Source organism: Eumetopias jubatus, unplaced genomic scaffold, assembly GCF_037043125.1.
Source record: "Eumetopias jubatus isolate StellerSeaLion01/CBP00866 unplaced genomic scaffold, mEumJub1_p1.0 scaffold_5, whole genome shotgun sequence".
In the NCBI taxonomy this organism is placed as follows: domain Eukaryota; kingdom Metazoa; phylum Chordata; class Mammalia; order Carnivora; family Otariidae; genus Eumetopias; species Eumetopias jubatus.
This window is the reverse complement of record NW_028274811.1, coordinates 106,098,713-106,126,206: the sequence shown is the minus strand read 5'-3', so window position 1 is coordinate 106,126,206 and position 27,494 is coordinate 106,098,713. Positions and strand designations below refer to the sequence as shown.

Sequence of the window (27,494 nt, the reverse complement as noted above, 5' to 3'; positions counted from 1 at the left end):
ATTTTTACCTTCCTTCCAGCAGAGGTTGGGGGTTCCAATTTCACATCCTTACCAACATTTGTTATCATCTGTCTTTTTGATTATAGCTGTTGTAATGGATGTGAAGTGATAACTCACTGTGATTTTGATTTACATTTCCCTAATGGCTAATGATATAATTAATAATTTCTGTGTGCTTATTTGTCCATTTGTCTATCTTCTTTGGAGCAAGGTCTGTTCCTATTGTTTGCCCATTTTAAAGACTGGGTTGCCTTTCTGTTATGAATTTTAAGAATTCTTTATATATTCTATATAAATAGCAGATGACTTCCAGATAGTCTCTTCCATCCTGTGGATTGTCTTTTCACTTTCTTGATGATGTTTTCTGAGATACCAAAGTTTTAAATTTAATTGTGATGCTGTTTATTAATAGACAGCTAATAAAATCGAATAGATGCTTATCTTTTTTTATTTCCGTGCTTGTACTTTTGATGTCATTACATATTCCAGAGTCAGAAAGATTTACTCCTGTGTTTTCTTCTAAGAGTTTTATTGTTTTGGCTTTTACATTTAGGTCTTTGATCCATTTTGAGTTAATTTGTTGTGTGGTGTGGGGTAGAAGTCCACCTTCATGCTTTCACATGTGGTTATCCAGTCGTCCCGGCACCATTTGTTGAAAAGAGTATCCTTTCCCCATTGAATTGTCTTGGTGCCCTTGTCAAAAATCAATTGACCATAAATATGGGGTTTGTTTTTTATTTTCAATTCTGTTTTTTGTCTTTATAACAATACCACACTTTTTTCACACTTTTTTTTTAAAGATTTTATTTATTTATTTGACAGAGAGAGAGAGACAGCGAGAGAGGGAACACAAGCAGGGAGAGTGGCAGAGGGAGAAGCAGGCTTTCGGCTGAGCAGGGAGCCCGATGTGGGGCTCGACCCCAGGACGCTGGGATCATGACCTGAGCCGAAGGCAGACGCTCAACGACTGAACCATGCAGACACCACCTCATACTCTTTTGATTACTGTAGCTTTGTAGTAAGTTTTTGAAATTGGGAAGTGGGTGTCCTCCAATTTTGTTCTTTTTTGGGATTGTTCTGAATTTCCGTGTGAATTTTAGGATTAGCTTGTCAATTTCCTCACAGACACCAGCTGGAATTTTGATGGGGATCACATTGGATCTATATAAATTCGGGGAGTACTGCCATCTTAACAATATTAAGTCTTCCAATCTATGAAAATGGGGTGTCTTTCCATTTATTTGTATCTTTTAATTTTTTTGACAATGTTTTATAGTTTTCAGAGTATACATTTTATGCTCTTTTTTTGCCAAATTTATTCCTAAATATTTTATTATTTGTGATGCTGCTGTAAATAGAATTATTTTCCTGATTTCATTTTCTGATCGTGCATTGCTAGTGTATAGAGATACAATTGATATTAGTATGTTGATATCTCCTGCAACCTTGCTAAATATATTTGTTCATTCTAATAGTTTTTAGTGGGTTTCGTAAGAATTTTCTACATAGAAGATTAAGCATCTGCACATAGGGATAGTTTTACTCCTTCCTTTGTAACATGGATACCATTTGTTTCATTTTCTTGCCTAATTACCCTGGCTAGAACCTCCAATACAATGTTGAATAGAAATGGAGAGAGCAGACATCCTTGTCTTCTTCCTAATTTTAGGAAAGCATTCAGTCTTTTACCATTAAGTCTGATATTGGCTGTGGATTTTGTTTTGTTTTGTTTTAGCTGTCCATTATCAGGTTGAGGAAGTTCCCTTCTGTTCCTAGTTTGTCGAGTGTTTTTGTCATGAAGGAGTGTGAGATTTTGTCCATTGTTCTTTCTGCATATACTGAGATGACCCTGTGGGATTTGTCCTTTATTCTATGATATGGCTTATTGCATTAATTGAGTTTTGGATGTTATTGTTGAAACAGTCATACATTCCTGGGATAAATCTCACTTTGTCATGATGTGTGATCCTTTTTATACATTGCTGGATTTGGTTTTGTTGGGGAAATTTTTTTGAGCATTCTCTATCTAGCAAGCTGTTTACATGGATTAACTCATTTAATTTTCAAAGCCTATGATGTAGGAACTATTTTTTTAAAGATTTTATTTATGTATTTGAGAGCGAGAGAGAGTGAGAAACAGCATGAGAGGGGAGAGGGGATCATGACCTGAGCCGAAGGCAGTCGCTTAACCAACTGAGCCACCCAGGTGCCCCTGACGTAGGAACTATTATTATTCCTCATATCAGAGATGAGGAAGGTGAGGCTCAGAAACATGATGCCAACTTCCCAAGGTCACACAACCAGCAGAGTGGCAGTCAGGATTCTAACTAGTTCTTCATCCCACTCTCACCAGGTAAACCACCTCTCCTGAGCATATCAATGGTGATGTGAGATGATTTTCAGATGATACCCATTGTTTTCATTGTTTTTATAGTTTCCCTTTTTCATGGCAACTGATGCTGGTTCTCTGTTAGTGATTGTAATATGAGCTTCCTTCTAAAATGTATTAAGTGAAAAATGGTAAGTCTTTTTTTTTTTTAAAGATTTTATTTATTTATTTGACAGAGAGAGACAGTGAGAGAGGGAACACAAGCAGGGGGAGTGGGAGAGGGAGAAGCAGGCTTCCCACGGAGCAGGGAGCCCGATGTGGGGCTCGATCCCAGGACCCCGGGATCATGACCTGAGCTGAAGGCAGACGCCCAACGACTGAGCCACCCAGGTGCCCCAATAAGTCTTTTTAGAAAAAATATTAAGTAAGTAATTGTATAGACAGTTTATGGGTAAGACTGCATATTCCATGTTGATTTAAGTTATCTGTGTTGTCAGTAGTGAAGGAGAAGGAATGGGAAAGCTAGAAATGAAGACATGGCCAATTCAGGTCATCTCATTTCTCCTGTGTTGTCAGGGGATTCAGATACGGTCATGCAATCATCTGCTACTTCCTCAGTGTGTAATCTGTCTCCAGCACTCTGCTAAGGTCTCTGAGGTTTTCAGTGATGGCTAAGAAATGGTCTCTCACCTCGTGGAGGCTACACATGCGTGCATCATTCTACGCGAGGAAGGGCATCTGTGTTTTCTTTCACCGGCAAATGCAGATTGATGGCCGGTGGCCAGCTGGAGCTCTGTATTTCCTGAAGACGATTCTGAGGCTGCCTGTGCACTCACTGAGAAATAAAGCCATTATCAATTAGTAACGGTGGCCCTGACATAGGAAGAGGAAGTATAGGTACTTGCCACCCTTCCCACGCAGCACGTGTCAGAAGAGAGGTACTGCTGATGGACCGAGGAGTGTAATTGCTGGGTCACACGGTTACTCTGTGTTCTAAAATTTGAGGAACTGCTACAGTTTCCCAAGGTACGACACTATTTTACTTTCCTACTGGCAGCGTCTGAGGGTTGCGATTTCACAGCCTCACCAGCACTGGAAGGAGCAATTACGTCCTAGAGGGGAGTGACCTTGAAGGATGAGTGAAATCAGGTCACACCGTGAGAGAAGGAAGAGAGTTTATTTCAGAGATAACTGTTTACAAAATATTGAAGCTTTTCACTTTAAGTGCCCACATGTTAACTATTTGAACCATTTTGATGGAGTTCTTTCTAAAATATAAACAGGTTTTTTGCTATTTATATTCCTTTTCCTCCTCTCCCACTTTTAAAATCCTGGTATCTTAGACATAGCAATGGCTTTCTTGATGTCTTGGGCTCACTGGCCATCTACTCATTGAATAAATCTTTTTTTTTAACTTTTTTAAAAAAGATTTTTATTTATTTGAGGGAGGGGAAGCACGAGCAGGGAGAGGGGCAGAGGGAGAATTGGGCTCCCTGCTGAGCAGGGAGCCCCACCTGACCCAGGGCTTGATCCCAGGACACTGGAATCTTGACCTGAGAGCCAAAGGCAAATGCTTAACTGACTGAGCCACCCAGGCACCCCTCCTCACTGAATAAATCTTTATGTAGCTACAAATGTGTGCTTGAAACTGCTGGGAGCTGGGTGTGAGTTAGACACACCTCCTGCCCTCAAGGAATTTGTCATTTAGGACAGGAGAGAAGCTGTGGTAAAAGGTGTAATAAAGCATTATGGTTGCCACAAAAGTAGGGGCACACTGGGTTTTAAGGAGGGCCAAAGGAAAAAGTGAATTTGGATAGGGGGTAAGAGAGTCAGAAAGGCTCCTTAAGGAGGTAACCATTCCCTTCAGTCTCCCCCAGCCCTAGGATCATCCTGGCAGCGTACAAAGTGTTTGGTGGGTTCTCCTGTGTACTGTGATATTGATGAGCCTGCTATAAGCTATTGAAATAGGCAGAGTTCTGCTTCTGTACTTTGTGGCCCAGCCTCCCATGCCGTATGGTTCCTCTCCATCCTGCATGGCTCTGCCTCTCTTCTCCACGAACCACTCTGAGGCTTGCTGCTGTCAGCGTTGGGGCTGCGCCTAACCTATGGCTTTATTTTATGGACAGGCGATACATTAAAAGAAGTACCAAGGGGCTACAGTGGGGTTTGGAGCCACAAGGTTTCACCACGGGATCAGTGGAGCATTCCTGTCCAACTCTTCACTTCCAGCCTGTTCAGGATAAGCCACATGGTCCATTCTGGTGGAGTCTGTGGAAGTCCTGTAAGATGCACACGGTGACTGTGTCCCTGCTTGGCCCCCACACCTGTGAAGAGCTGCCCCTGACATGTGGAAGGGTCTCAGCTGCAGAGGAAATACTGACCTGTGGAGCCACAACCAACTTGGGTTCCCGCACAATCTCCAACACGCCCAGTGTATACCCATGATGGAAAAGCAGGCTACACTCTGGGTTCCTTCTTTGGATTTTTACTTGCTCAGTCAAATGCTGAGCAAGAACACTTTTTTTTTAAGGAGTACAGTCTAAGCCTCCCTTGTATTTACCTATGCATTTATTTATTTACATACATAAATATACACGTATTTATCATTTTTTTAAATTATGTGTTTATTTATGTATGTATTTAGTTGCTTTCTGGCTGGAGAGATTTACAGGCAGGGAAAATATTTCCTGGCCTCTTAATGTTTGTGGGACCCAAAGGTGACAGTTACCTAATCTTTCTAGGTTGGCAGAGCCTTGTTCTTCTTGGGGAGGGAAAAAGCAGCCAACCTGGAGGGGAAAAAAAAAGTAAAGTCCTTGGTACCTTTTATAAAGATACAAAAGTAGGTGTGGTCTAGAAGAAAGGGCATTGAACTGGGAGTCAAAGTATCCCCTTTCTGCTCTAGCTCAGCCACCAGCTGACCACGTGACCTTGAAAGAAAGTTTTCACTTCTCAGTAACACTGTGCCCTCCTTAGAAAAACAGCAAAAATAACACCTGTCCTCTCGAAACTGCAGGGTGGTTGTGACTGAGGAAATCAATACGAAAGACCTATAGAGTTGAGATGTTGGAGGTGAGATAATAGTAACGCCCTCCTTTTTTTTTTTTTTAATAGAATTGTGGCAATGTTTGATTTGTCCATTCACTGTGTTAAAAAGAGGCCACCGTCCTGCTAACATTTCCCAAGGGCTTACTTTGTGCCTGCTATTGGACAGCATTCCACATTCTGTAATGTTATGTAATCCTCAGAATAAATCACTGAGGGCAGGGACCATTATTAATTATTGCCCTTTTAAAGGTAAGGAAACTGAGACTCAAGAGGTTAAGTAATATGCTTATGGTTATGTAGCTAGTAAAGTGGCAGATGACAGATTTGAACCCATAGCGCAAGCTTAAGTGCTATACTTAGCCCGGTATTCCACTTAAGTAAAAAGATCTTACTGTTTTTCCTTTTCCTTCCAGAAAGTCAAATAGAAAATGACAATGCAGATCTTTTGCTTCCAGAGTAGCCAGGTTTAGGGTGTGGTTAGTCAGAACCTGTGTTCCCCAAGCCAGGTTCTCCTGGCACACATCCGGCATTTGTGGCCACCCCCCCACTTGCTCAGGGTCCATCAGCCATCTCAGCCAGGGTGCCCCTAAAGCCCTTCTTGGAAGCAGATTGCCTTGGAGCCCAGGGTTGTTACTTCTCGGTGAAACCAGGCCACTGCGTTTAAGCTTGTTAGAAAGATGCTGAATTAAAATCGGCCGTGAATGCCCCACCCCGAGAGGCTGCAGCTGTGTCTGGTAAGTGACACTCCCAGAACACTGTTCATTTTTAAATATTTTTATGAATTTCTCTTCCAAAGTGGCAAAAGGGCCACGTGTTCATTGACTGGATATGAAGAATTATTCTCACTTGGAAGATTGCATATTAGGCAGGACACTTGAGCCAGAAAGCAAGTGCTTATATTCATGTATACCACTTAAAACTTCCAGAATATTTTTTTTCTTTCTCATTGATGTGGAGTTGGCAGTGACTTACAGCACCTGAGTTAGAAATGTCTGATTTCCTTCTCCCTGAGGCAGTAAATGATCTACAAACAAACACAGGAATCCATTAGAGAAGCTGCATTTACAAGGAGAAAAGAAAGGTTGCATTAACAGAAATAAAGACTCCTAATTTACTGGCTGGTAGGCTGTTCACTTATTGATTCTCTTCAAGGGAAGTGCAGGGGTATTACTGTGTTAAAGGGAAAACCTTAAGGGTTATTCTGGTAGATGGGTTATTTTGAAGTGTGTGAAGTCCAGAAGAAACCCAGGGTGTAGGAGAAAGGGGGAAGGGAAAGATGGTGGCAAGTGGGAGTCAGGGAAGGTGAAGGAAGGGGAGGTAGGTTAGAGCTGGTGGTGTATACGCTGAGCCTGAGGATTTCATGAAAATTTTCAAACAAATGTGAAATTGAATAGGAAGATGTAATAAACCCCTATGTAAGAATCACACAGCATTAACAGTTATTAATTCATGGCCAGTTTTGTTTCATCTGTTACTTTTTCCTTCTCTGGTATTATTTGGAAACAAACCCCTATATCATTTTACCCATATTTTAGTAGGTGTTTCCAGAAGATAAGAACTCTTTTAAAATATAATTTTGATATTATCATCACATCTGAAAAATAATAGCACTGTTTCCTTAATATTATCAAATACCCAGTCACTCTTAAATTTTCCAATTTCTTCGTAAATGATTTTCTTACGGTCGCTTGTTTGAAAGAGGATCCAAACAAGGGGACACACTGTGATGGTCTGTTAGTCCCCTATTGGCGATAGCTTCCCCTTCATCTCTTCTTTAACCCCCATGGAATTTATTTGTTGAAGACACTGAGTCATTTGTCCTTCAGAGTTTCCCATAGATTATGTTTTAATACATCACTGTAGTGTATTCTGACATGTTCTTCTGCACTGTCCATTTCCTATCAATGGGTGTCAAAGGCTTGATTGGGTTCAGGTGTTTGGCTTTGGGTCCAGCATTCTTTGTAAGGTGATGGTGTGCTGTTCCATCAGGAGACAGATAATGTCTGATTGTCTTTCACTTAGTGATGTTAGCAGCAGGTGATGATCCGTGCCTATATCCATTTTAGGAGTTAGAAAAATAGGGATGTTTTATTTTTATTTTTTTATTTTTTTAAAGATTTTACTTATTTATTTGACAGAGAGAGAGAGAGAGTGAGCGAGTGCACAAGCAGGGGGGAGCAGCAGAGGGAGAGGGAGAAACAGGGCCTCCGCTGAGCAGGGACCCCGATGCGGGGCTTGATCCCAGGACCCTAGGACCATGACCTGAGCTGAATGAAGGCAGACGCTTAACCGAATGAGCCATCCAGGCACCCAAAATTAGGGCTATTTTAGTTGTCAGTATTTCTGGGGGAAAAAAAGAACTTCTGTATCTGTAGAGATTAACATTCCCCTTGGTTATCCATAGTGGTCAGTTTGTATAAGAAAGACACATTAAATGTTTGCTTCTTTCCGTTTTTGTACCTATTTTCAACATAAAGGTTGGTTCACTGGCATCCTCCCGCAGTAACAAAGTAATAAAAACCAAGGTTTTATTAAGTGTCTTTATGATTTTATGGATTTAAACGTATTTGATATTGCTTCAGGTGTACTGAGTTATACTAACTGATGCTCACAGTGCCCCTTCTTTGGCCATTGGAAGCTGCCTCAAGAGAGTTCCTGGGTCCCTTAGACACACCCCAGTAGTCATAGATAGAGAGCTGCTTCTTTGCTTTCTGCTGTGACAACTCGTTCTAAGTCTTTCTTATACAATTTCTGTCCCAGACCTGGACTAAGCTGTTTCTTCAAAATATCGATTCTTTTAACAGGAAATGGTATTTGCAGACCACAGCCTGGCAGTAAAGGTGCTCATTGCTCACGGGTTGGTCATTGTGTGCTTGTCTTTTCAGAGCACAAAGCTAGGAGATAAAACACATGTACACATACACAAACATATATATATATGGTATATTTAAAGTCAAAACACGCGCTGACTTACTACAGGTACCCCAAATTCATATTCACGGCTATTTAGTTTACTTGGTTTTGTGCATCCTTTCTCTAGAGCATCAAGAATGCCATTCTCAGCACCACCAGGAACGCTAGAGCATTCCATAATCGCTAATTTGTTTTACCTTACACTGCATTCAAACATTCTCGCTGCTACAATTAACCAATATAATTACTAAAAAAAGCTTGAGGTATTTTTTTGCAACACTTCATCATTCTTAGGGTATCTTCTGTCAGAAATTTATGAGTTTTAAAATCACTTGGAATAGGTTCTTTCTGTGTAGTTATGCCAAAAACTAATACACATATACCTTAATTTGTTTTATCTTACTTTTTGGGGGGGAGTAGTTGCTTTTTAAATTTAAATTTTATTTTATAATTATGTAAATATATGGTTTCAAAGTCAAATCTACAAAACAAGGTATATTCAAAGAAATCTTGCCTCTATCCCCCACCCCCTTAACCATATTCCTGCCTATCCTTCTTCCCCGTAAGTGGCCAGTTTTTAAAATTAGATGGTTTATCCTTCCATTGTTTGTTTTTTAATGTGTGTGTGTGTGTGTGTGTGTGTGCGTTTGTGCACACGCACATCACTCCTTTCTTAGATAAATGACAGTGTCTTGTATACCACGTATCCTGGAGATCACCCCATACTTGTGTGTATAGATAGATTCCTCATTCCTTTTTACTGCTGCCTAGTATCTCACTGTGCCACTGTACCATAGTTTATTCAGACAATCTTCTGTTGAGGGGTGTTTGCATTTTGCAGAGTTTTGCTATTGCAGGTGGTGCCGCAGTGAATAGCCTTGTGCAAATGTCTTTTTGCATTTTTATCAACGTGTCTTTGGGATAGTTTCCTAGAAGTGATTGCTGGTCAAAGAATGAAATGCTTATACGAGTTTGTTAGATATTGCCAGATTTCCTTCCTTGTGCTATCTCAGATCCTTACCAAGGTCCTAGGGATGGAGCCCAAGCATTTTATTCTTAAAAAGCTGTGCCTGTGCAGGGTGCCTGGGTGATTCAGTGGGTTAAGCATCTGACTCTTGATTTCGGCTTAGGTCATGATCTTGGGGTCATAAGATTGAGCCCCACATCGGGCTCGGCACTCTGTGGGGCGTCTGCTTGAGATTCTCTCTCTCTCCCTTTCCCTCTGCCCCTCCCCTATCAAATAAATAAATAAATCTTAAAAAAAAAAAAAGCTGTGCCTGTGTAGTATTTTGGCACAGGAAGGACCAACAGGACCACAATCATTGAAGCATAGCATTTGAAAAGACCTAGCACAGGGCACCTGAATTCACTTGGTTAAGCGGCTGCCTTCGGCTCAGGTCATGGTCCCAGGGTCCTGGGATCGAGTCCCACATCGGGCTCCCTGCTCAGTGGGAGGCCTGCTTCTCCGTTTCCCTCTGTATGCCACTTCCCCCTGCTTGTGCTCTCTCTGTCTCTGTCAAATAAATAAATAAAATCTTTTTTTCAAAAAAAGAAAAGACCTAACACAGAGATAGACCTCCTGTCAGTACGTGCAGCCTTGCAATGTGAGCCTCAGCACTTGGAAGGAAGCACAAAATCTGGAGCTGGGGACACCTGGGTTCCAACCCCAGCCCCACACTTACCAGCACTTGACCTTGTGAAATTACTTAAATTCTGAGCTTCTGTTGGCCCTTCTGTAAAATGGGAATAATCATAGCACCTACCTTCACAAGGTTGATGCAAGATTAAAATAGTGGAGTGCTTGGCAGAGTATAAGGGCTAAAGAAATGTTAGTTTTATTATTATTATTATTATTATTATTACTATTATTATTATTTGAGTTAATGAAGAGAGTTATTAGGGCTTTGGAGCTTGTAGATCATTATGCTCTATAAAATTATTAATCCCTCCTATAAAATGAACATCATACTAATTTAAGAAGGGAGACAATTTTTTGTGTGTTGATTGGCAAATGGTTTTGCTATAGAACTGGATGCTGCCTTTAGAACTCAGGGAAGAGAACAGGAAAAATCATAGGTATGGAGAGGACCTAAAACCACCCTGATGAGGCCAAGTGCCTGCAGAGGACAGAGGGAAGTCACTTCTGAGTTCCCCAAGCCCTCCTTGGACATGGCCTTTGTTGTCGTTAGCTGCTCAGCCCTGACCTGCCTGCCCTCCCAGCCGTGGGCCGGACAGAGACACCGGTTTGGGGCAGCATGCCTTTGGGTACACTCTGCAGCCCCTAGACCCAGCTGTCATGTCTGGGGCCCTTTTCTGCCCTGGTATCGGACACCACATTTCCTGACAGGCAGTCAAGACACGTTCTCCGACACTTCAGAACTCCAGCCTGCAAGCCCATCTCATGCTTGCCTGAGGTCAGAGAAGGGAGGGGAACGGGGACTCTGACCGGCAGCACACTGGGCTTTCTCTTTTCCTTCTTCAAGCGTGCTAACGGGGCAGCTCCTTGTTATTGTTAATCTTATGAAGTTCAGTTTTTAGACTTTTGTTCACCTAGTCTACTCTTGGTTTTGCTCGGCCCTGTACTTTGCTTCATTTATTTCTGCTTTTGTAATGACCAGTCCCTGCACTCTCCTTTCTTTGGGTTGATTTCTATTCTTTTTTTAGATTTTTGAGTGAAAATTAGGTTCATTTAGTTTCACCTTCTTATTTTCTGCTAAATGCGTTTAAGACGTTTATTTATGTTCTCTCTCTTTCAGTTCTAAATATTTTATGATTTCTATTTGAATTTTCTCTGCAGCAATGAAGTATGTTTTTTGAAGTATGTTTTCACAAGTCTTCATAGGTATGGGTGTTTTTTTGGCTGCAATTTGCATTATTGATTTCTAATTGTATTCATGGTAGTCAGTGAATGGGACTTCTAGGATGTCATGTTCGGGGGAACTCGTGAGAACCTGTTCTATGGCCTAAATCATGATCTTTTTTTTTTATCAGCGTCTCACGTAGGCTTTGAAAAAAATGAGTATTTTGTTTGCTGGGTGCTGAGTCCTTAAAATAGTAGTTAGCTCCGCTTGGGTAAGCACGTCTTCAGATCCCCTTCAGCTTCACTGCCAGATGAAGCTCTTGTCAAAGCCACTGCGCTTTGCCAGGGTCCGAGACACAAAAATGTCCATTTAGGACTCATTTGTTTGGTGTGCCTCACAAAACCTCTCCAGGCCAAGGAAGATCATGGCGCTTCCATTTTTTTGCAAATAAGGTTAAACGTGTAGGAGTCTGAATTCTTTTAATTCCAGCTTACTTGGCTTGTAAAATGTAGGCCCTGGTTTCAAGTGGAGAATCTCGACTATTTCCATTACAGGTATTTGTGCTGTGCAGTGATTTAGGAGCGGAACGGATGTGTATCCTCATGAAGAACCAAAGTTGGGGGCTGGCTGTGGCCCACGTCTGGCATCAGGCCCATTTGAGGCACCCCTTGGCCTTTGTCACGGTGGTTGTCTGTGTGCCCCATAACTGCGCTGAGCCTTGTTTCTTCATCAGTTCTGTGGCTCTAATACCACCTGCCATGTTGATCACAGAGGATTGTGGTGAGGCTCCGTCCAGACAATAGACAATCAAAAAAAAAAAAAAAAAAAAAACCACAACCCCAGTACTTTGTAAACTGTAAAGAGATCCTCCAGTATCAGGTACAGGTTGCAGGCACCTTGTGAAGAAGGAGTGAGTGGAAGTGGTCTTCGTGCATGTAAACCGTCTTTATCCTCTGGAAGGAGCCTCAACAGGGGGAGGTTGAGAAACCCTTGGAGGCCCCTGATGTCCTTTCCCCTCGGTGCAGAATCCGGCAACCGTAGCCATGACCACCCACGTCACCCTGGAGGATGCCCTGTCCAACGTGGACCTGCTGGAAGAGCTGCCCCTCCCCGACCAGCAGCCATGCATCGAGCCGCCGCCGTCCTCCATCATGTACCAGGTCCGTCCGCCCAGAGCACAGGGGCGGTCGGGAACTCCGGATGCCCTAAGATGGCTTGCCCTGAAGGCCTGGGGAAGGGGGCTGTCTGCCCCTAAAAGGTGAAGGGCCCTGAGCTGATGGAGTCACTTGTGCCCTGGTGGAGCTGAGTATGAGGAATAGATTAGCTAGTAAAACATATACCAGGGCTGTTTCTCCTCTCCAGGGAAGGCTTGTTGATCTGCTCTGACCCCAAATACCTTCCCGGCTATTCTTGCTGCAGCACCAACCAAGGATTTGGCAGCTCTCATCTCATGAATTAAATATTACAATTTAGAAACCCCTAGAGCTTGCCTGGGTAATTACTTTTCCTTCATGTATGTGAAAAGAGCTTTCAGCTCCCCATAGCTGCTAATGGCTCAGGGAAGCCAGTCACCATTGTTTGCTTTTGCCTGAGCTTGTGATAAACCATGATCAGATTGCTTAAAACCATGACACCCCCCCACCTCAGGGCATGCCGGGAAGGGCATCGGTGTAGCTAGAGTCAGCCTCACAAACAGCCCCTCGTCTGGGCGTGCTGGGTGAGTATGCCACAACGAGGAAAGAATAAGTTAATGCAAAATTTTTAGCTGTGTTTGACCTTTTGTAGGTTCTGGGACTGCTAACTGAGACTAAATATGAATGCATAATATATTTGTAATTTCGTTCAGTAGTTAGATTTTATTAAGCACATTCCTGAAGATTCAAGTCACAAACTTGGCTTATTCACGTTTTCTAACCCAGGTTAAATTTTTAAGTACATAAATATCTTTTTTATTACAAGCAATACAGGGAAGTATAACAAGTAATTTCCCTGTAACTGTGGCTACACACACACACACACACACACACACACACACACACACACACATCTTTTTACCATATGTATGATATAAACATGTATTATACATAGATATAGATAGATATATATTTTTTTAACCAAAAGGGAACCATACTATATATATTGCTCTATGATTTGGCTTTTTTAACTTAAAATTTATTATGGGTATTTTTCCATGACAATACTACAACGCTACCATTTTATTTTTAACCACCACCTAGTACTTATAAGTCCATCATATGGATATACTATTATTTATTTAACCTTTTGCTGTTAATGGACATTTGGATGGTTTCCAGTTTTTCTGTCACAAAAAATGCTGCAGTTATCATCCTTGTACATAAGCTTCTGCAGCCTCAGGTGAGTATTTTTGCAACTGCCGGATGAAAGCAATGCACATCTTAACTTTTAACAGCTATTTAGGTTTCTCTAGTTTAAGCATTTACTTCCAAGGCTCGGGCAACCTGGGGAAGCAGATGCGGGTCCTGTCTAGCCGGCGCCTGCCCGGTGTGAGTCAGAGTAGGATTTCCTTGGGGGAAGATCAGAGGACGATGTGGAGATAGGTTTCCACAGAGACCTGTGGCATTCGTTGGCAGCGGTTTGGACTCATTTTTGGACACCCAGCCACCTTGGACTCGTTTTCCAACAAACAAATGTTTCTGTCCTCTAATTCCTACAGGCTAACTTTGACACAAACTTCGAGGACAGGAATGCATTTGTCACAGGCATTGCAAGGTACATCGAGCAGGCCACGGTCCATTCCAGCATGGTAAGTTGGTGTGATCCTGCCAGCACGGGGGGGCCCACCCCCCCCGGTGGGCATGTGCTCAGCTCTCCCGGGAGCTGCCTGCCTCGGTCAGGCCCGTCTCCATAAGCCCCTTCTCATGCCCTGCCCCACCCGCTCCCAGTGCCTGGGGCACGCTCTTCCCCCCGTCTTCCAGCTTTGCAAATCCTACTCACCTGTAGGTCACCCACTTGATCCCGCTCTTTACATCCCTGAACTTCTGGAGCCTTATAGGTTAACATATGATTAGATCCTGCCTTGTCTTATACTCTATAGATTACTGGCTGTGTAGGAATTTACCTCTTGATCAAGTTTATCTCTGAGAAAGCAAAAGGTTTCTCAGAAAGAAGAGATGATGGTTATAGAATAATACCTTACTGACCCAAGGAAGTTGGTGGTTAATCATTCCCAAGTGGGGTCGATGGTCTAATAGGTCTGTACCTGACCCATCTGTGAGGAATCATCCACTTCCCTCTTGGGCTTTCATTGATTTTATTCTCATGTAGCCCTGGAATTTGCAGATTTCCAGAATCCTCATTCAGAGGCTCTGTCTGCAGCTCATTGGACCTTTCTCACTGTATCATTTATATGCTAAAGCCTTGCCTTACCATCCCTGACCCCATTCATTCAATAAATATTGTGTACCTGGTACCTGCAGAGACTGTGCTAGATGTTAGAGAGGGGGTGTACAAGGACAAATAGGGGCCAGCCTTGATTCTCAATGAGGCAAGAGGGAAATAGACAAGCTTTCCCTTTATTTAACACTTTCTGTGCAGGTATTTTATTTTAAAAAAATTTTAAATTTTAATTCCAGTGTAATTAGCATACAGTGTTATATTAGTTTCAGGTATATAATATAGTGATTCAACACTTCTGTACATGACTCAATGGTCATCATAAGTATTCTCTTCATCCCCATGACCTGTTTCACCCATTCCACCCATCCTCTGGTAACCATCAGTTCTCTTTAGTTAAGAGTCTGTTTTTTGGTTTGTCTCTTTTTTTCCCCCTTTGTTTGCTTGTTTTATTTCTTAAATTCCACATAGGAGTGAAATTATATAGTATTTGTCTTTCTCTGACTGACTTCCCTTAGCATTTTACTATCTAGTCTCTTTAGGTCCATCCACGTTGTTGCAAATGGCAAGATTTCATTCTTTTTTATGGCTGAATAGTATTCCATTGTATTAATATATACCATGTCTTCTTTATCCATTCATCTATCAATGGACACATAGGTTGCCTCCATATTTTGGCTATTATAAATAATGCTGCAATAAACAGAGGTACATATATCCTTTCGAATTAACGTTCTTGTACTCTTTGGATAAATACCTAGCAGTATCATATGGATCATATGGTAGTTCTATTTTTAATTTTGGGGGAACTTCCAAACTGTCTTCCACAGGGGCTGCACCAGTTTGTATTCCCACCAGCAGTGCAAGAGCGTTCCTTTTTCTCCACATCCTTGCCAACACTTGATGTTTCTGGTGCTTTTGATTTTAGCCATTCTGACAGGTGTGGGGTGTTATCTCATTATGGTTTTGATTTGTACTTCCCTGATGATTAGTTTTGTTGAACATCTTCTTATGTGTCTGTTGGCTATCTGTATGTCTTCTTTGGAGAAAGGTCTGTTCATAAGTTCTCTGTGAGATATTTTAAATGCACTGTTTGAATTAGTTCTCATCTCAACCCTGTGAGACAGGTTTTATTGCAATACCCATTTTACAGACAGGGAAAACCAGAGTTCGGATAAGTTAAGTAAATTACTCAAGATCACGCCGCTGACGAGTGACTTTGCCAAATGCAGGTCTGTCTGACTACAAAATCTGTGCTCTAGATTTCTCTGTGCGGGCAAATAGAAATGCAGGAAGTTAAAGGTAAATGACATGTAAAAGTTCAGAGCTCTGTGTTTTTGAACAGTCCTTGAGGGGATCAGAAAGTTTGATGATGAAAGAAGGACCTTTTGAATAGGGCCTTGTATATTATATGTATACAGACACATTTACAGATGCATTTTAACCATATATAAGATGATTTAAAAGTATAAGATATTCTCATACATGATATCCTTGGAGACTTATAACAACCCTGTGACTTGCAAAGGGATCATTAGGTCCATTTTAGAGATGAGAAAACTGAGACCTGGAGAAGTGAACAAGCAAGTTTCTCATGATCCCACAACTAGTAAATCACAGGGTGGAACCTGGAATCCAGGCTTTTGATTCCCAATCCTGATCTCTTTCCACTCAACTCTGCTGTCCCACATAGTTAGAATTTTATCTGTCAGAGATGAAGTGGGGAGGGCATACTAGGTGGTAGAACCAGCAGAAGCAAAGGCACAGAGACAGAAATTCTCAGAGACTTCCTGGGTCTGGGTGTCGCCGTATAGGCACATATATGGTGTCTCTTTCTGTGTCCACATTCCCTTTCCTGAACTGCACACTGGAATTGCCTTGAGAGCATTAAAATATACCGGGGCCTGGCCCCAACCCCGGGAATAAGGATTTAGTTCTGGTGGGGCATGGCCTGGACATCAGGAGTGAACTGGTGATTGAGGCCAACTCTACATGAGAAAATGGTGACATTTTCAAGGTAAAAGGTGAGCCCAAGCAGAGACTGGACCAGGACTTAAGTCTCCTGAGGCCCCACTTAGGGCTCTTTCTGCCACACCGTCCTGACCTCTGTACTCTAGTCATACAATAGATCTGGTAGATGGGCACCAAAGTATCCATAGGGCAGAGTCTACACCATTATTGTTTGCCATCCTGTTCACCGCACACAGCCCAGAACCTGGGACCTCAAGCGCTCAGTAAACCATTCACTGAGTCAAAGTCAGAATCCTCCCCCTGCTGGTGGGCTGTGCGGTGCTAACAAGTAGACGCACGTTCCCTACGTTACTGTCGCTTCCCTTTTTTGACCTCTGTTCTGAACCAGGAGCAGCAGGAGACCTACAGGCTTGATCTTAGTTGTCTCTGGTCTCAAGGACAACATGTTATTGACTTTACAAGTGCTCCAAATTAAGAATTGAAAGTATGACTCATCACTGACATTTGCTATTGAAAACAAAACTGTAAGAAGTAACAAATTCCAGACTAAATCTGATCTAGCACAAGGGAGATATTATGAAATAGATATAATACGTGGAATAAAAAAAATGAATAAAGGTTTGTTTTTATATCAGCAGACATTTGCAAGAGAGATGGTCTAGTGATACCATTTTTATTGCTTTTTTGTAAACTTCATACAGTATCAAATTCACCATTTAAAGGGTACAACTCAGTGTTTTTTTTAGTATATTTACAATGTCATACCAACATCACTGCCATTTTATTTCTATCACCACAGAGAGAAGCCCCAAGCCTATTAGTAGTCCCTCACAATTCCTGTCTCTCCCCGTCCCCTGGCAGACACTAATTTGCTTTCTGTTTCTGTGCACCTGTCTGTGCGGAGCATCTCCTCTAAATGAATCATGTAGCATGTGGCCTTTGGGGACTGGCAGAAGGTTTTCTGAGTTGACCCATGTTGTGGCACGTATCAACACTTCCCTCCCGTTTACTGTGAAAGATGCTGCACTGCATCGTTATTTATTCATTCATCAGTTAATGGCCATTTGGCTTGTTTCCTCTTCTCTGTGTTAGGACAGCACTGCTGCGAACAAGGGTGCACGTTTCTGTGTGGACGTGTTTTCATTTGTCTGGGATGTATATACCTAGGAGTGGAGTTGCTGGGTCACAGGGTAACTCTGTGTTTCACTTTTTGAGAAATTGCCGGACTACCTTTTTCCTAGTAATACTCTTACTTCCCTTTGCAGATCACCTACAGAGAGAGAGAGAGAGAGAGAGAGAGAGAGAGAGTGTGTTTGTGTGTGTGTGTGTGTGTGTGTGTGTGTGTGTGTGTGTGTGTGATTTAATTTTCATGAAATTCTCGGAGGTTGTCCTTGTCATTATCATTAAACAGATACTAAATGGAGAATTTTAGGTTAAGTGATTTCTTGAAGATCAAAGGACTAAGAAGTGATGAAGCTGGGATTTGAACCCACATATTTAGAACCTGAGTTTAGGCTCTTAGCACTTGGCGAGGTGAGGTGAGTCATCCCTGTGTTTTTCGGATTCATTTCCCATGCTGTTATTGGTTTTGCCATCTGCTGTATATTATTTTTAAAAATTGAGCTTAATCATTTTCTTGCTCCTGAAATAGTAGCATGGGCTCTTATGAAAGGGCAAACATCGTACTCTATAATATGAAAAGTGAAAGCCCTGTTCATCCAGCCCCATAGTGAGCTTGCTCCTTGTCATAGCTTGATGCATACTGCACCAAAATATTTTTCAGTATATAACAGTATACTTTCATAATTATTACTCTTTGTTTTTTTAACCTACCTGCTGTACATTCTGTTTCGCTACTTGCTTATTTTCTTGCTCACGGTATACCTGAGACAGCTTTTGCTCTGGGAACAAATAGATCTGCCTTCTTTTTTTCTAAGGTGCCTGTGCATCTTTGAAAAATGTGGCCCACTGGTAGCGCCCTCGGGTGTCTGTGGGGGCTCCCTGAAGCCGGGGCTTCTCAAACATTAATTGTGTACCTGGGAATACGAGTCACCTGGGAGTTGCATTGAAGTGCAGATTCTGATTCCATAGGCCCAGGGAGGGGCCCCGAGAGTCTGCACGTCTTGTCAGCTTCCCAGGTCGTGCTGATGCTGCTCACTTTGATGCATGAAGCTCTTGGGGGCCGTGAAGGAGTCTTCCAGCACCAGCGTAATTTCTCCCTGCTGAGTGTGTGTTTTGGTTTTCAGAATGAAATGCTGGAGGAAGGGCATGAGTATGCGGTCATGCTGTACACCTGGCGCAGCTGCTCCCGGGCCATCCCGCAGGTGAGACTGGCCTTGCTGGGTGACTCTCCTCCACTTCGGCCTCAGCCAGAGAGCTGAGCTTTTCCGGGTGCAGGGAGTGAGGCAGGGCCTGGTAGTCAAGGGTGCTTGCTCGAGGCATTTGGAGAGCTTCCCATTACACTGGTGACAACTTCAAAAATATTTGTTCAATTTATTTCAAAAGCGATATGTACTACCTGTACGACACCCAAACCATTGCCCAAAGGTATAAAGTAAAAAGCAAGACATCCCCACCTCCTCGCCCCCACCACCCAAATGCACCTCCCACCAAAGCCTAATCACTATGGATACTTTGCTGCATATTCCTTTGGATCTTTTTGCTTGAACATCATGAATATTGCTACGAATATTATTTGTAAATTATCATCTATTTGTATTTATAAATGTATATTGTTTATATTTATATGTATATTGTTCTGCCACTTGCTTTTTCCCACTTAATTCCTTTTTAGTAACTTTTTTGTGTTGACTCATGCCAATATATTTACTGTAATTATCAGCATCATATTTATATCCCATTATAACAAAATTAACAAACCACAGGTGTGCAAAGCAAACAGAAACTATTCTTCTCTCTTCCCCCTCACCTTAGCCCCCAGAGGTAACTACTTATTAACAGTTTGCTTTGAACTCTTTCAGATTTTCTATGCCTCTATTATATATAGACACACACACACACACACACACACACACACACACACACACACACACACTGTTTGTTTTGTGTTTTGTTTAACAAAAATGGGATTCAATTACCCTTCATGTCCTGCAGGTTTTTTCACCTGGCAGTTTATGGTAGCAATCTCTCCATGTCACTTCACAGAGATCTGTCTCATTCCTTCTAGCACCTTTATGATGATATCATATGAATATATCATATTTTATCCATTTAATCATCGGCTGGTGGGTATTTACCTTATTGCTACCATTTTAAGAATTTCTAAGCAACAGTGTGAAGAATGTCCTCATGCTTATCCTTCGCTCACTGTTCAGTTTCACTTGACCAGTTAGCAGTCTGGGGTGTGCAGGCTATGAAAACATCTGCCATGTGATTCTGATGTGTTGAAACCCACTGGGCAGAGAAAATGGGTTTTTTGATGGGGCCAAGTATGGCTGGGGACCCTCATGCCATGTGCATGTGGAACAATGGCTGGAACATTTTTCTCTGCTTAGATGCTGGTGGGGTCCCCCTGGGGTAGGAGTAGGGGAAAGGCTGAAGGAGGGAGACCTTGCAGATCAAGGTAAATGTGTACAGAGCTCATGGTCAGGGCACTGCAAAAGGATTCTATTAATAAGACAACAGATGTGAACCAGAACTGCCTTGGCAAAGTAGGATGTGTAATCTCCCCTCTCCCCACAGGTGAAATGCAATGAGCAGCCCAACCGGGTCGAGATCTATGAGAAGACAGTGGAGGTGCTAGAGCCAGAGGTCACCAAGCTCATGAAGTTCATGTACTTTCAGGTGAGGGGTAAGGGTGGGTCTGAATCAGGAGACTCGAGAGGCCCCACTCTGCCAGCTACTGGGATCTGGATTTTTGACCCAGGTTATTTGTCCATTGAGCAAATACTTCTTGTGGGCCACTGACATGCCCCTTGGTGAGCAAGACAGACAAGCCTGCCTCTCCCATGTGATTTACATCCTAGTGAGCACACGAGTGTGATTCAGGTAGGAGGAGAGACTGACGGTAAACAATACTCACTCCTTTTCAGGGTGTAGTAAGTGCTGTGAGTAAGATAAAATTTAAAAATCGTAACTCTGGGGTGGAGGGTGTCTGTGACCTGGTGCGGCTTTAGGGATGGTCTTTGCACTGAAATCTGTATGTAACAGTCCTCTGGCGTGTGAGGATTGGAGGAAGAAGGTTTCAGGCGGAAGGAACTGCAAAGGCCTGAAGGGGCACAGCATGTTTAAGAAATACCAGGCAGCCAGGGGAGCTGCAGTGAGTAGGGATGGCTGACGGAAGGTGACCTGGGGGAGGTAGACAGGACCTGATCTTCAGGGCACTGTAGGCCAGGAAGTAGGGTGTGAAAAAAGTATGTGGATTTTACTCGAGCACCATAGAAGCCACTGGAGGTTCCTTGTGACGAGTTCTGGCTTGAGGTTTTGCGGCACCGTTCTGGCTGCTGTGTGGGAAATAGATGGGAGATGGGGGACAGTTACAGATGCGGAAGGTGGGAGGGGAGAAGAGTGACAGCAGGGAGGCCAGCTGGGAAGCCAGAAAGAGGAGTCATTTCAGGAGGAAAAGAGAAAAGAGCGCTGTGGGGCCTCCATGAATGGAAGGCAAGAGGGCAAGCTGGTTAAACAGAAGTGGCAAAGGGAGAATAATGCCAGTCAGTTGGTTATGCTGGTCATGTCGGACGCTGTGCGAGAATGCAGATTGAAGACTTGGAGGCCAGTCTGTACCCTGGGGCGGGGTCATGGCACACGCTCTGTGCCCTCCACAGTTTCCACTGAAGCACTAAAAGCGTCATAAATAGCCTTGCAAGCTGCTGGCCGGATGTCCCCCCCCGCCCCCGCACCCAGCTCTGCCCAGGCCTGGGGGTGGGAGATGGGACTGTCTGGGAAAGGTGCAAATGCGTGCAGCCCAGGGCAGGAGGGCTGGCTTCCGAGGCAGAGAAACTCAAGGTTCTGCACACTGTCCCTGTGTGCCTGTGAGTTCTGTAACATCTGACACCTCCGGTTCTCACCTTGGAAATCATGCCTCATCTCAGGTGTGTGGTGAGGATGAAGGAGGTCTGTTTGTGAAGAGCCAAGTGGAGCCTTGGTCACAGAGTAGGTGTGACAAATGGCAGCCACTGTGACTAGCATCACGGCCCTGCCCTCAGGAGCCTGGTTTCTTTGGGAAGGCAGGTCCAAGAGAGAAGAACTATCCAGAGGCTGATGGAGTGCTAAACGAAGGGCCTTCCGACAAAGTATTTAGTGAAGGGAGGATCTGGAGTAATCTAAGACTATGCTGTTCAACACAGTAGCCATTAGCCATATGAGACTATCTACGTGAAACTGAATAACACTTAAAATTCAGGTCCCCCAGCGCACTAGCCATGAAATGAAAAGTGCTCAGTAGCCACTTGAGATGAGTGGCTGCCATATTGAACAGTGCAGTCATGGAACATTTCCATCATTGCAAGAAGTTGCGTTGTTCTTGGACTCTGGAAGGAGAAAGTAGGGCTTGCCTGGGCTTTGAAGGAGGGGACTGATTCACTGGGGCGGGGTATCCCATGTCCATGGAGTGAAGTTCACATACAAGAGTGATTCCTCTCCTTCCCCTCGCCCTCCTCTTCTTCTTCCTCAACCTCCTCCTCTCTCTGTGTCTCTCCAAATTGTTGCTTTAGCCTATTTTTGTTGTTGGTCAGCTGCTTTTTTTGGTAACGTATTTTTTAATATAATTCATATACCATACAATTTATCCATTTAAATCGGACAATTCAACAGTTTTTATTAGTTATATTCACAGAGTCGTGCATCCATCACCATCATCAGTCATAGAACATTCTCACCCCCCAAGAGAAATCCCATACCCTTTAGCTACCACCCCATCATACCCTCTACGTTCCCCACTCCAGCTCAAGGTAACCACAAATCTGTCTTATGTCTCTATGGATTCGCCTCTTCTGGACATTGCATTTAAATGAAATCACATAATATGTGATCATTGGTGACAGACTTCTTTCACTTAACATATTGTTTTCAAGATCCATCCATGTGGTAGCGTGTACCAAAATATATGACCAAATACTAATCTACTGTATAGATCTACCACATTTTATTTACATATTTATTAGTTAATGGACATTAAGTTGTATCCACTTTGGGACTGTTATGAACAAGGCTGCTGTGAATATTCATGTATACATTTTGGGGGAGATATATTTTCATTTCTCTTAACTCTTCTCCCTGCTTCTATCTTTGCCCCCTATAGTCGATTCTCACCATAACAGCTACTGTGATCCTTTTAAAATACAGTTCAGACCATGTTACCTTTGACTCACTCAGTGTAGAAACCTGAGCCCTCACAAAGGCCTGTGACAGCCAGTGGCCCTGGTCCCTCTCTGCCTCCAGTTTCTTCCTTCTGCTCACTTCACTTCAACCGCCAGCTTCTTGTTCATCTTTTAAACATGTCAGGGACACTCCTGCCTCAGGGCCTTTGCACTGGCTGCTCACGTTGTCCAGAATGCACTTCCCTCAGTTATCGCTGTCTTTCTTCTTCTCTTCTTTCAAACTCTTTTCCTAAAAGTCACCTCTGGATGATTTCTTCTCTGATCTTCCTACTAAAGTGTACAGCTCCCCCTGCCCTCCCTATCCCCCTTTCCTGCTTTGTTTTTCTCCGTGTTGCTTGTCACATTCTAATATAGAGTATTTGTTTTGTTTTCTGCCTTTCCTCACATATAAGCGCCTTAGGGCAGAAATTTTTTTTTTCTGTTTTGTTCTCTACTCTCCTCCAGTACCTAGAATGGTTCCTGGCATGCAGTAGATGCTCAGTAAATATGATTTATTGGATGCATGAGCCTCTCTCTCTGAATGTCTCTCTCATTCTTGGTCCCTACCCTACTCTTGCCCTGACACTGTCCTAGATGCTGGGATACAAAAAATGAGTAAGACATAATGCTTCTGAGCAAAGGCATGGTGAATAAATACATTGGTTTGACTCACTCGGCTGCAGGTTCTGGGCTCCCCTCTTGAAATGAGCTCTGGATTTAGGGACCCCTCTAAGAAAGATCTCCTGGCAGATCTGACTTTCTCTAAATGTCCACGCTCTGACCAGAGCCCCAGGGGAGGGAGTCTTGATCCTGCTCTCCGCACAGAGCACAGCGAGCCACCTTTGGGGCTGCCTGTCCTTACTTGCTGCCCCTCCACCTGCAGCGCAAGGCCATCGAGCGGTTCTGCAGTGAGGTGAAGCGGCTCTGCCATGCTGAGCGGAGGAAGGACTTCGTCTCCGAGGCCTACCTTCTGACCCTGGGCAAGTTCATCAACATGTTCGCTGTCTTGGATGAGCTGAAGAATATGAAGTGCAGCGTCAAGAACGACCACTCTGCCTATAAGAGGTCAGGGCACCCTCCCCGACCCCCCTCTTCCTGCGGAGCTGGCCTAGGAGAGGCAGAGGCTAGAGCCCTTCTGCCGGGCTCATCCTCCAGAACCAAACTAACCATTCCCCAACCCTGCAGGGGTGGGCCTATATCTGTCTTTGCAGTTTGAGGAAAAAGATGCAGAGCTGAGTCTTTGGAAAACTGGGCCTTTGTAGGTGTTCTGTCTTAAGGTGGGGTCGGAGCCTCATTTTCCCCTACCTGCATGGTTTCCCATGCAGTTTGGGACCAGGAAAATAATCATAAGATGGTCACATCAGTCATTTCTTGCAAGATTCAGAAAGCCAATTCAAACTGTTTATATAAAAGAAGGAACTAGATTGGCTCCCAGAACTGAACAGTTTCATTGTATCTGGATCCAGATACTCAGATGTTGTTGGTCTGGTACCCTCTACCTCTCGGCTCAGCTTTCCTGGATAGCAGCTTCATTCTCAGGCAGGCCTGTGCCCTGTGGTGGTCACCAGCAGCTGTAAGCTTCCCTCTGACCAGCGTAAGCAGCCCCAGCTTCAAAGGAAAGAAAGGGCGCTTCTTTCACATACTTTTGCAAAAGTCCCATGGAGGATTGTCATCGCGCTCCGGCTTGGGTAGCGTGTGGACACCTCCCTCAGTTCCTGCTGTGAGTGGGGCCTCCAGTTGGGCAGGTGATTGCCAGAGTCAGTTGGGGGTCAGTGTCAGATGAAAGAGAGACTGAGAGTGGGTCAGGAATTATCACTCTCCAGACGTTTAGGATACAGCCACCCAGAAGGTGGCAGAGGACATTTGAAAGCAACAGGTATCTTTCCTGTATGTTGCTGAGGCTCAGATGTGAGCACTGCAGTGTTTGGGGACATTTCTTGGGAAGGCTTTTCTGTGTCACTGGTGAAGAGGGCCCCTCCTCCTTGAATCGCATCCTCCTGGGGCTCCAAGGGAACTGGAGAAAGCAGGGAGCAGACCGATTCCCACCCTTGTATCCTCCTGAGTGGACTGCGTAACCTGGGGCTCTGTGCCCGCAGGCAGAGCCCCATCTCCAGGCCTGGTTCAGAAACGGCAGCTTGCACAAAGATTTCAGAGACAACTCATGGCATAGTATCTCCCACATCTCCCCGCGCCCCTCCCCCGGTTTCTCCCCAGTTTTGGCCACTCTTTGCATTTGGTCACAAGTGACATGCTCACAAGCCACGTGAGCAAGGTGGGTGACTTGTCTGTGCGCTCACAGTCAGCCCTGACACAGGCCGCACCGCCACCGGGTGAGGCTGGAACAGCTCAGAGGCCGTGGTGTTCCCCCTTCGAGCCCATCATCCCTTCACCTGAGTCCTGTTAGCTGGAATAGGCTTGTGTTTCCATGCAGGGCTTTGCTTTAGAAACTTGGAGGTTTCCTGTAAATAGCATAGTCCACGCAAAACCAGCGCTTGCCCTGCCTGCGATTCTTCTCCCCATTTCCGCTGTGCGGTCCCACAGCAGGTCACAGCCCGGCACAAGGATGCTTCTTTCACTCTGGCTTGCCACCTCTGGCTGGTTGATAGGATGCCACATGCCCTTAAACTTGCTGGGTTTGACCTTCAGTGTATTCTTGCCTCTTAATTGTAGGTGCTATTATTTCGGAGTGTGCATGGCCCCCAACGAAACGACTGCAGAATCCACTCTCCTTAGACAGTGGAGTCAGCTGTGCTATTCAGCGCACCTTAGCCTCGGGGGGCAGTGGGGCAGTGGGTTAGGTGGGAGTGGGATCCGTGAGGCCCGGCATGGGCGGGCTGTGCTTGAGCAGTCCTCTCCGCGACCCCGTGTGCAGGGCGGCACAGTTCCTGAGGAAGATGGCGGACCCCCAGTCTATCCAGGAGTCGCAGAACCTTTCCATGTTCCTGGCCAACCACAACAGGATCACCCAGGTGATGGCAGATTCCTTGTTCATCTTGGCCTGGGGTCCTAATGCCACAGGCAGGGGCCTGATGATCAAGGGACCACGAGCAGGGGAGCTCAGTCTAGATGAACATCCCCCACTTTCCTACTCCTGAATTAGCAGGCTTAAATCTCCCCTCCAACCACAGGTGACCCTTTTACCCTCCGCAGATTTTGTTCCCTGAAAGCCTTCTCAGCCCACACGCTGCCCCCATGTCAGCGAGGATTGAGAGCCTGGGTTCTGGAGTTTGATGGCCTTGTTTTCTAATCCTGGACCCTCCACTGACCCCTTGTGAAACCTTGAGCAAGGTCTAAGCCTCAGTTTCCTCATCTGCAAAGTGGAGCTGTTATTTTGAGAATATGAGCATCCGTCTCCTAGGACTGTTGTGAGAAAGGAGACACCATTTCAAAAGCCCTTAGTGAGCAGAGCCTGACGAATGGTAAGAGCATGAGCTGCCGTAGCTATGGTTACTGCCACCACTTTGCCGGGCACACCCATCAGCTATGGCTCTCGTGCTCTGACTTTATGTAATCCATCTTGCTCACCTGTCAGGTCAGCCTAAGCACGCACCAGCAAGAATGTGAGCAGGGCCCTGGCTGAGAGGGGCCCTCCATCTTGGAAACGTTTCCAGGCCCAGACCTCTCTCAGGGATGCTGCTGGCTTCACTGGGCCCTTCCTGCTCTTGGTTAACTGCACAAGGCTGTCAGTGTTGACATGTTTCTTTCCTGAGACTCAGCCCCACGTCTCAGCCCCAGGTTGTCTGTAGAGAGCACTAGCCGTGCCTCCCACGGCATCCCCCACAGGGGCCCAGGTTGTCCCTTTGGAAAGAAAGGGCCTGAGGTGGAGACCTCAGACTCTTCTCTGATGGGAAATGCTCCTGTACCACCGTGTCCTACAGCAGGGACACACCTGCTGGTCCCTCTCTCCTCTCCCGGGCTGGGTCTTTCTGTCATCATCTGAGATGTCATGGCTAAGGCTATGCCCTCAAAACCAAACCTAGATTGCGACAGGCCTGTTGCTGTAAAGCTGAACTGCTTTTCAGCTCAGCCCAAGAAAGCACTTTCTAACTATCAGAATTGCTGGGAAATAAAAGGGAGGGCTCCAAGGCGGGGCGCGGGGGGTGGCTTCCCTGCCGTGGGGGGTGCACAGGAGCTCCAACCAACCACCATGGGGACTTTGAGGAGGAGACGCAGTCTCCGTCCACCTGAGATGGTCAGGGGGCTGTGCCCTGTCACTGCCAACCAGCTGTGGGCCTTCTGGGGTGGGCGTGGGGGTGGGGCAGGAGAAGGGCTAACGGGGGGGGTGGGGCGCTGCTCTTCAGTGTCTCCACCAGCAACTGGAGGTGATCCCAGGCTATGAGGAGCTGCTGTCAGACATTGTCAACATCTGCGTGGACTACTACGAGAACAAGATGTATCTGACCCCCAGCGAGAAGCACATGCTGCTCAAGGTACACCTGCAGTTGCACGCCCCAGCGCCTGGGCTTGCCCTCCACCTCCTTATTGAAAATCATTTTAAAAAAAGGAAAAACGCTTACTTTTTCTTCTTTAAACACTGATACAGATCCCCCTGGACATAATTCTTTGTGATCCTCTTTTGTTTCCCTTTAATACGTCAGCGACACCTTTCCAAATGCCGTTCGGGGTATTTCTGCAATGTAGTTTTTAATGGCCGCTGAGGAGCTTGCGCACGTGGACCTTGTTATTAAACAAATCCTCTGTCATTGGATATTGGTTTGCTAAACTGCACTGGGCATTCTTACT

The 27,494-nt window shown here is 44.6% G+C and overlaps 1 protein-coding gene across 3 annotated transcripts in view; it reads left to right on the top strand.

Annotated features, from left to right (window-relative positions):
• CYFIP2 (cytoplasmic FMR1 interacting protein 2) overlaps window positions 1-27,494 on the top strand; it is a 123,060-nt gene that overhangs the window by 8,038 nt on the left and 87,528 nt on the right. For 2 of the 3 annotated variants that reach the window (XM_088023482.1, XM_088023483.1), the window contains exons 2-8: window positions 12,114-12,248; window positions 13,784-13,873; window positions 18,681-18,758; window positions 20,137-20,238; window positions 23,635-23,816; window positions 25,624-25,720; window positions 27,053-27,181. In XM_088023482.1, coding sequence (XP_087879608.1) covers window positions 12,132-12,248; window positions 13,784-13,873; window positions 18,681-18,758; window positions 20,137-20,238; window positions 23,635-23,816; window positions 25,624-25,720; window positions 27,053-27,181 — 795 coding nt within the window. In that variant the 5' untranslated portion in view covers window positions 12,114-12,131. Of the gene's footprint in view, window positions 1-848; window positions 1,019-12,113; window positions 12,249-13,783; window positions 13,874-18,680; window positions 18,759-20,136; window positions 20,239-23,634; window positions 23,817-25,623; window positions 25,721-27,052; window positions 27,182-27,494 lie in introns of those variants that run through there. The other variant, XM_028106535.2, reaches the window with a different exon arrangement.